Here is a 9739-nt window from a genome sequence, read left to right on the forward strand (position 1 = left end):
TGCATAAAGATGTTTATCTCTCTGGATAATTTTGTTGCACATCTTTTATATTGGGAGTTTTGAAGATTTTCCTTAGCTGCGTATTCAGACCCTTGTCTACATTGTTACCAGTTGCTCTGGAGCGGTCATGAGACACAAGTGAGTTTGGATAGCTTGGTCATTCTGCATCTCTTTGCTTTGTTACAGTTGTCAGAAATGGAGAGGCAGCAGCAGAAGCGTGCATTGGGCACAGAGAGCAAGCAGCCTGTGCAGGCCCCCTTGCTGTCCAGCTGGGGGGCTGGGCTCCCTGGGGAAATGGCATCCCACATGCAGCAGCAGGGGGGAAGCAATGACTGTCCACAACGCCGGGAGCAGGGCTTGCCATAGCAAGGCGTCACCAAACCTGTCCCGGCTGCCGCCCGTCCCACACCTCCAGTGAGGACCGCGGCGGGGGGGCGGTGCCGGCTAGAGTCGGAGGCGGGAGAACCGCCCCCCCCCATTGGCCGGGGCAGCGTCCGCGAGCCCCTACAGGTCCACTCTCAATAGGCTGCCGCGCCCCCTGGGCTCTCCCTTTGGGCCCGCCCACAACAAGCGAGCTTGGACACCCCCCCGTTACGCGCATGCGCTTGCCCCGGAGGCGCGAGTGCGCAGGCGCCAGTGTGCGCGGCCGCCGGAAGGCAGGGGCGGGCGGCGCGGCAAGATGGTGGCCGCCGGGCGGCTGCGCGCTCGGCTGTGCGCTTGGCTGTGCCTGGCGCTGGCGGGCGGCGCGGCCGCGCTGGGGAAGCAGGGCCCAGTGAAGGAGCTGTCGGACGGCACGTGGCGGGAGCTGCTGCAGGGCGAGTGGATGGTGGCGTTGTGAGTCGCTCGGGGGTCGCTCGGGCTGCTGGGCCCGCGGGGTGGGGGTCTCAGCGGCCCGCTCTGAGGCCGCGGGGGCCCGAGCGGTGCAGTTCAGTGACAGTCTTGTGCTGCCCCCCAGCTACGCCCCTTGGTGCCCCGCCTGCCAGAGCCTGCGGCCCGAGTGGGAGAAGTTCGCCGGGTGGGGCGAGGACCGGGAAGTGAACGTTGCCAAAGTGGATGTCACGGAGCAGCCGGGTGAGAGCCTGTGGCGGGGGCGGGCTGGGCGCTCCCGGCGCCCTCCCCGGGGCTTTGGGCTGCCGAGCGCTCGGGGCAAACCTTCCCTGCCAGTGTACGTGCTTCTAGGAAACAGGCGGGATTAGTAGGAAGTAACGAAGATCTTCCATGGAACTCTGCCGAAGGCAGATTGGTCTGTGTGAACTAAACGCTCAGGTCTTTCTTTAATAGGTACAGGGGACAAGAGGATTCCTCTAGAGAGTGATTCAGAGTGTTTCAAGGAGACTTTTTGCTTTACTCTTAAAGCACCGTACAGAGTGAAAATGTGGTTTCTGCCTTCCCTGTGGTAGTGCCTCTGTTTGTTGGCAAAAGGGGTGAGAGTGAGAAGTCTGGTATCCTGCAGCTGAAGCTCACTGCTCTGAATTGCCCTCACGTCATTGTGGGATATGTAAAAAATTACCTTCTCCATGCTAATACTTTTCTCCAAAGTCACCATGACTTTTGAAATCTGCCTCACTTGGGATTATCTTCTGCAAGCACTGGAGGTTGCGGATCATGTGGGAAGAGGAGAGCATCTCTCTCTACTTGACTATATTGGCTGCAGCTGTTTAGAATAGTTATCTCCAGGCTTCTCCCCCCCTCTCCCCGGAGAAACTTTCTCACCTTTTTTCCAGAGACCTTTCTTTTTTAGACTATGTGCAGTACTTAGATATACATACGTTTGAGCTTGATCACAGAGTTTGATACCTGGGGTAGCAGCTGTTTTTATTTTGATGTATAATAGCATTTTTACCTTTTCTTACATAAGAGTGATCTACTGTTCTGAAGATAACTATTTTCTTGCAGGATTAAGTGGACGATTTATCATAACAGCTCTTCCTACCATCTATCAGTAAGTATGAAATGCAGCAGGATTTTTTGGAGGAGAGGGGAAATATTTTTTTCCTTTTCTTGGGAGCACATGAATGAGATTTAACATGCTCTTAAAGAGCGTGAGTTACTTTGCCCTGAGACAACCACTGTCTTTACCTGCTGTGACCTTACAGTACTGCCAGTTGATTCTTTTTCTTTTCCCTTCAGGCCTTATTTATTCTATTTTTTCATGGGTGTTTCTATTTTGCAATCTTTTCTCCACAGGTTGATTGCAGTGCATTTGTGTGGCAAGTGCATTAGGAAGATCACTATCTTTTTATGGAATTACAGCCTAAAGCTAGCCAATATACACATGGAGTCAAGATTCTAGAAATATTTGTATACAATATTTTTTGGAAAATGTTTTAGAGCTAATATCATCTAAAGCAAAGTAAAAGTTTTTTTTTTAAAAAAAGGTGAGGTAATGGGAGGGAAGATGTTGAGTGGAAGCAAATGTTGCATGCTTGCATCGTCTAAAATAAAGGACTTTTTTTGGTTTACAGCTGTAAAGATGGAGAGTTCAGGAGATACCAGGGTGCAAGAACTCTAGCTGATTTTGTAAATTTCATCAGTGACCAGGAATGGAAATCTATTGAACCAGTTTCATCATGGTTTGGTCCTTCCTCTTTCCTGTGAGTTTTTGGTAGGGTTTTTACGGTAACTTGTTGTCAAACATGCCCACTTTCAGGACATGTTGGTACAGGTCCTTAGGTGTGCCACACCTGGTGCTACCTCCTTGATGATGAGCAGCTCATGCAGCAGCTCTGTGCTGGTGAGAAGTATGTGAATGTGATGGGTGGGTGGTCATGCCTCCTGCAACAGCTGTGGGAGGGTTGTGTGCACTAGCATAGCAGAGATGTCCTGGGGAAGGTTTACTTTAAGGCTTTAAATAGTTACAGGCTGTATTGTTTTACTGAACTCTTTTGAAGTTCTTCTTTTGTTTATACAGCAGATGTGTGTTTTGCCCAGCTAAGTTCTAGGAGATCAGCAAGAAAACCTGGAAAATAATACAGCAATGTAGTTTAAAATATGGGGTGGCCATTTAAGAAGACACATCTGTAGCAAAGTTAAAAGCAGAGTGGAAGGGTGAATGTTCCTTCACTGAAGGACAAGTGAAGTGGGGAGACTAGTTTGAGAAGAAACCTGCTCAAGAAAAAGAAGAATTTTTTCTACTTCTGTGCCTTTGAAGTGCTTTTAGTTGTTGCTGCACGTGCTGTGTGGTGGTTTCAGAGTACTTCATGAACTGTGAGTGATAAAGCATGTTGGGGACACCATTGGTTGTGGCAAATGAACCAGTTGTTTGTGGTTTTTCTTCTGTTGGAGCAATGATGGCTAAAACACTTCTGTGCTAACTGTACTGTGCTTATAGCAGCGTTCAGTTTATGAATTTTATTTTAATAAAATCCGTAGATGCTCAATTCTTAATATCTTGAATAGAACTCCAGCTGGTTTCTGGATAGCCTGTTGATCCAAATGTAACTTAGAACAGAAGCAAAAGCAACTAAATTCATATGTTAGCAGATCCAAGTCAAGGAAGTTTGTGAATTCATAGTTGTCCATATGTGGAACATTGTACAAGCTGATGTTGTTACCAAAGGTAGCCTCATGGGAAATGAGTGTTTACTGGCATTCAAGACAAAAAAGAAGGTAAAAATCAGAGCAGTTAGAAGGAAAATCAGCTGTGAGCAGAAAGTTGTTCAACATGGGACTAAGTAATGACCAGCCAGGCAAATCGGAAGATACAGGTTTGTGAGCAGCTTAAAGATGTTTTCAGTTACTTTTTTCTGCTTTGTTTCAGGATGAGCAGTATGTCAGCTTTGTTTCAGTTGTCCATGTGGATCAGGGTATGTGCTTAGATCTCTACTTTGTTTTTTAACAGACATGATATTCAGCTATTCTTGAAATGATTCTCTTGTCTTTTATTCCAGCACTGCCGTGGCTATTTAACAGAAAATATTGGAATACCGGTCTGGGGCTCATATGCTGTTATTGCATTGACAGTTGTATTCTCAGGAGTAATACTGGGACTTGTAAGTGAAACACTTGAAATGGATTGGCTTGTGACTACCGTGTATTACACTAATTCCTCCTCTGCTTCAGTCTTTGATAGTAAGATGAGTTATTCTTGGGGTACCCAATGCCCTGAGCTGGAAGACCGGGACAGGGAGCAGAGTGAAGCCCTCATAATCCAAGGGGAAATGGTCAATGACTTGCTACACCACTTAGACACACACAATCTGTGGCACTGGGTGGGATCCCCCAGGGTACTGAGGGAGCTGGTGGAAGTGCTCACTGAGCCACTTCCCATCATTTATCAGCAGTTCTGGATAACCAGGGAGGTCCTGATTGACTGGAAGTTAGCAGATATATCGCCCATCTTCAGGAAGGGCTGTAAGGAGGATCTAGGGAACTACAGGCCTGTCGGTCTGACCTTGTTGCCAAGGAAGATTATGGAGCAGATCATCCTGAGTGCCATCACGCAGCAGCATGTACAGGACAGCCAGGTGATCAGGTGCAGTCAGCATGGGTTTGTGAAAGGCACATCCTGCTTGACTGACCTGATCTCATTCTGTGGCAAGGTGACTCACTCAGTGGGTGAGGGAAAGGCTGTGGATGTTGTCTACCTGGACATTAGCAAAGGTGTTGAAGCTGTTTCCCACAGCATTCTCCTGGAGAAACTGGCTGCTCGTGGCTTGGAGGGCTGCACTCTTTGCTGATAAAGCGAAGTTAAAAACCTGGCTGATGGCCGAGCCCAGAGAGTTGTGGTGAATGGAGTTAAATTCAGTTGGCGGCTGGTCCCAAGTGGTGTCCCCCAGGGCTCAGTGCTGGGACCAGTCCTGTTGAATGACTTTATCAGTGATCTGGACGAGGAGGTTGGGTGCACCCTCAGTAAGTTTGCAGATGATACCAAGTTGGGCGGGACTGTTGATCTACTTGAGAGCAGGAGGCTCTGTAGAGGAATCTGGACGGGGTGGATCGATGAGCTAAGGCCAGTTGTGAGGCTCAAGAAGGCCCTGCACTTGGGTCACACCAGCCCCATGCAACGCTACAGGCCTGGGGCAGAGTGGCTGGGAAGCTGCCCAGCGGGAAAGGGCCTGCGGGTGCTGGTTGACAGCTGGCTGAACATGAGCCAGCAACGTGCCCAGGTGGCCAAGGAGGCCAACAGTGTCCTGGCTTGTGTCAGAAACTGTGTGGCCAGTAGGGCCGGGGCAGTGATCATCCCCCTGCACTCGGCACTGGTGAGACCGCACCTTGAATCCTGGGTTCAGTTTTGGGCCCCTCACTATAAAAGGGATGTTGAGGTGCTGGAAGCTTCTAGAACACAAGTCTAATGAGAACTGGCTGAGGGAACTGGAGTTGTTTAACCTGGAGAAAAGGAGGCTTAAAGGGAGACTCCATCGTGCCCTACAACTACCTGAAAGGAGGTTGTAGATAGGTGGGGGTCAGTCTCTTCTCCCAGGTAACAAGCGACAGGACAAGAGGCAACAGCCTCAAGTTGTGCCAGGGCAGGTTTTGACTGGGTATTATGAAAAATGTCTTCACCAAAAGGGTTGTCAAGCACTGGAAAGGCTGTCCACAGAGGTGGTGGAGGTGCCATCCCTGAGGTAATTGAAAGATGTGCTTAGGAACAGGGTTTAATGGTGGGCTTGGCAGTGCTGGGTTGACGGCTGGACTTGATGATCTGAACAGCCTTTTCCAACCTAAATGATTCTTTGATTCTGATACGCAGGGTGTTTGGAGACTTAAACTTACCTGTCTTTGGTTTCAGATGATGGTGTTCTTATCAGACTGCATCTGTCCATCCAAAAGGCGCAGACCCCCACAGTACTCTGATTCAGGTAAGCCCACTGTATACTTTTAATTCAGTGAAGCTGTTTGGTAAACCTTATGTAATAGATATCGGTCTGTAACTTGTGTCTGCAGGACATGAGATTTAATGTAGAATCTTACACTTGTGATTGATACTTTGCTTTACCTGCAGCTGTTTGCCCTTAGGGTTTATAGTGGGCTTGCATTTTCTATTTAGCTAAAGCTAAACTATTCTTAAACAAATTTTTTTAGGAGAGGAAAAAAAATGTTTTTACAGCATTTTCATACCTGCAAGATATGAAATTCCATATGTGAAAGGAGGTAAAAGTTTTCAGTGGAGCAATTGGTGTTGTTAAACCGGGGGTTTTTAGGACCAAAGTGAGGATTAAAAATGAATTTGTGTTTCTATGGATAGTAAGTGGTTCAGTTTGGGGTTAGTCTATGGAATTTTTCAAGGTGGTCTTAAAAAGTAATGGAAGAAGATCTGAATGCTGGTTTATGGTTTGTAGTAACCTGACTCATTTTTTTCAAAGCTGGAGGAAGTTTTATATTACTCTGTCTAGGTAGTCTGTAATCTGTTGATACTTGTGGGTAACTTCACGCTAGCAACAATTCTACATAAGATGTCAGCTTAAGTGACTGACACTGGAAAGTGCTACCTGGATTAAATTAAATAAAATTCTGTGCTAGCCTGTGGTGTTAAAAAAAAAAAAAAGTGTATTTCATATGGTAATGGTATTTGTGTATGCACATTTTCCATTCGCCTTAAGGAAAGCTAGCTCCAGAGTCAGCTCAGCTGCCAAAAAAGCTGGATGAAGAGCAAGAAGCAGATGAGGAAGATATCTCAGATGGTGAAACGGAGGGTAAAGAGGAGTCCACCTCATCACCAAATGCTGTTAGGCAGCGCCCAGTGAACACTGCTGCTACAACGGCTAAATCTTAGTTTTATTTGCATGCAGGATTAATGTTTGAGTCACCAACTCGAAAGGAAATAAATATCAAATCCTTCAGCTTGAAGGGAAGAATGACTCCTGTCATGGTAATACTGATGTGTTTCACAAATTTTGGGGGGGGGGGGGGGGGGGAAGCATCTTTGGCATCAGATATTCAAAACTAAAATATGCTGTTGCTAATGGCTGAAACTTCTCCTGTCTGTGCAGAGAAGTGCCAAGAAGTAATTTATGTGGCTTCTTGAATGACTTGTTCTATAGGGATTTATTTTTTTTAACAGAGTGTAAAGCAGTGTACTTGTTGCATTAGGGAACATTAGCAAGGAAAATGCACTAACCTGTTTGCTGTTAAAGTATTCAGAAAGGTTTCTCAGTATAAATTTATCTAATTGTACTCTGAAGAAATGCTGAGGGGAAAAGTTCCTTCAGTTATGGGACATGTTCCAGGCTTTTCATGTGACAAAAACTGCTTTCTGCTGTGACAATGAGTGCTATAAACCCCTCCAATCTTTCTTCCAAAGAGGTTAAAGTCGCTGTCTTCATTCAGAGGAACAGAGGTTGTGTTCTGAACAAAAACTAGAGAGCTTGTCTCTGCCATCCTCCCAGATGGAAATTACCACCAGCACTTTGTGTAACGTGGATCCTCTGGCTGACCAGAAACCTACTATTTACATAAACTTCTTTTAGAAAAGGCTGTAGAAAAATATGAGTTTCTTGGCTAAGTAATTCTTCTCTAGAGAAATTACAAATAGCACCATGAAGTCTTGTTTGTCTCAGTGACTCTGATTCAGGTAGGAATAGTTTACATCTAGGGTTCTCTGCTGAGTGCAAAACCTGTTCATTCATCCTGCTGAGTGGCAGTAAATCATCAGTGATTTCTGCTCAATCAAATTTTACTGCAAATTCAGTCGGGCTGGATCTGGTCTGAAGTTGAAGTAACTGCTTCTGAATTTCTTTTGCAGAAAGTCATCTTTTCTATTTTTGCTAAACCCTCTTGAAAAAAATACCCTGATTCTTTCTTTAAAAAAACCTGTAGTCTGCTGTTTTCTGTATGGTATTTGTTTTTACTCTGTATAGAAATAAAAAGAATGCACATGCGCATTGGACCAAGTGTTACCTTGCATCGCTTGTAAAGAATTTTCCATATTCTTTCAGTGAATTTCCAAATTATTTGTGAGGGAAGAACTAGCCTAATATTGAGCACACATAGGTGTTTTGACAAGCCTGGTTTTGCTTTTTTTTTTTTTTGGTTTCAGTTTGGGGTTTTGTTTGTTTTTATGTTTTAGTTGGCTTTTTTTTTTGATGTTGATCTGAGTGGGTTTGCAGGACTGGCAGTTGATAAATCTGTGTCGATAGTAAACTTGGTCGTGAGTAATTAAGACCACAAACCTAGAAAACCTCTTGATGATATTTTCATGCAGCCTCACTCTCTAAAGCCAGGCTCTCCTAGTGATCATTAAGAGGACAGAGCATCAGACAAGGAGTTTGTAATGAACTCTGTGGGATATGAAAGATACATTTGGAAAAACAATAATTGGAGCTCTCGCAGGTGAATCTGCTTGTAAAGCTGTCAGGAATACACCATGGTTTTTGTCAGTCTTGACTGCTTCTTTGTAAGTGGCATTTGAAGTATATCTGATAGATCATAATTCATCCTCCACGTTGCGTATGGAAAAAAGTGATTCAGCTATCCAACTACCCAAGTGAATCTTCCAACAAATTCTTAGGTGAGTAGGAATGAGTTGTTCTGTAAGATGTTCTGGAACTTTCTCCTTTGACAACTTCTTTTTTCTATTCCTGGACATTGGTGCTCTGGAACGACTTAGGACTTCAGTGCTGGGTTAAGTGTTAGGGAGATATAACTGATGCTTGAAAGGGTCCTTGTAATTAAAATCTGAGTGCTCCTGTCATTTTTAAATACCAAACTTTTCCTGGTGTTTGAATGAAGACCACTGTGTGCCATAAATGCCCTTAAAGGTGTTGGGCTTATGGGATTGCCTTAAATTCTCTAGAAGCTTAGATTTTAGCCTTTGTCACTAGTAAAATAAAGCAATAAATCTGTGATATGCTGAAGAGAACTAGTAGCACAGTCTCTGATAAATGGTGTGTTTCATTAGTTTTGAGAGGGCTTGAGAAGACAGGGGACGCAGGAATGCCGTGTGCTTTCCTTTGCTCCTGTGTTGTTAGGGGAAGAGTGTTGAATTGTTTTAAAAGTGGAATTATATGGGCTGACTCCTGGGAATATATTTAAATGTAGCTGTTATACATGCAGGGTTTTCTACTTTTTCAGTTACTTTAAAACTGTTTGTGCAATATAGAAAGTATATACTGATAACTTTTGGCTAACTTTTAACAGAACAAACCACCTCTTTTTTTTCTTGCTGTATTTCTAGACTCCTGGTTTAACAAGAACTTCTAGCACTAATTTACCTTGCCTTTGCCTTCTGCACACCTACCTTTTCTTACTGCCTCCCTGCCTTAGGCAAGTAACCAAATTCCAAAACTGCCTCTTGGTGGTAAGTGTTTCTGGAATCCAGCCTCTGTGGCAGACCTATGCTTGTGATTAGTGTTAACTTCTGGTTTGATTATCCATAGGCAGACTGTGTTTGCAGATCTCTGTAAATCTTACTGTTCGTATTTTTAATAACGTTATGGTTTTGTCCTGTGAATATTTAAGTTTCTTCATATTTTTTTTAAATAATTTAAAAAAATAGTCTGTATTCCAAAGATGTTTACTGAGGCTGAGCGAAGATTGCAATGTAACAAATGTGTGTAAGAGCCTGTCCTTTGTGTGTATTGATGATGCTTGAGTATCAATTTTGTAAAAGTCAGACAGTCTTTCCGTATTATCACTTTGACCAAGCATGTCCAGCCAGTTTCATTCCAGAAGAATTAATTACCTGTAACAGTACTTTTCTTTTTTAATGTTTCCGAGAGTCTTCAAGTAAAAAATAACCACCAGCTTTGGATTCCTGTGTTTGTGTATTTATTTTTTTTTAACACTGTATCTTGCTGTT

The 9739-nt window shown here is 44.4% G+C and overlaps 1 protein-coding gene across 22 annotated transcripts in view; it reads left to right on the forward strand.

Annotated features, from left to right (window-relative positions):
• Positions 1-621: 621 nt before the first annotated feature.
• The window catches only part of TMX1 (thioredoxin related transmembrane protein 1), a 31079-nt gene continuing 21961 nt past the window's right edge, over positions 622-9739 (forward strand). For 19 of the 22 annotated variants that reach the window (XR_013929464.1, XR_013929465.1, XR_013929466.1 and 16 more), the window contains exons 1-7: positions 624-834; positions 956-1071; positions 1897-1942; positions 2466-2594; positions 3761-3806; positions 3891-3992; positions 5732-5801. Coding sequence is in view for 3 of the 22 variants with exons in the window: in XM_080395518.1 (XP_080251644.1) it covers positions 680-834; positions 956-1071; positions 1897-1942; positions 2466-2594; positions 3761-3806; positions 3891-3992; positions 5732-5801; positions 6543-6715 (837 nt within the window). In the remaining 19 variants the exon portion in view is untranslated. Of the gene's footprint in view, positions 835-955; positions 1072-1896; positions 1943-2465; positions 2595-3760; positions 3807-3890; positions 3993-5731; positions 5802-6542; positions 9692-9739 lie in introns of those variants that run through there. The other 3 variants (XM_080395518.1, XM_080395519.1, XM_080395520.1) reach the window with 3 other exon arrangements.

The sequence above is a fragment of the Falco punctatus genome (genome assembly GCF_963210335.1).
Source record: "Falco punctatus genome assembly, chromosome: 7".
In the NCBI taxonomy this organism is placed as follows: domain Eukaryota; kingdom Metazoa; phylum Chordata; class Aves; order Falconiformes; family Falconidae; genus Falco; species Falco punctatus.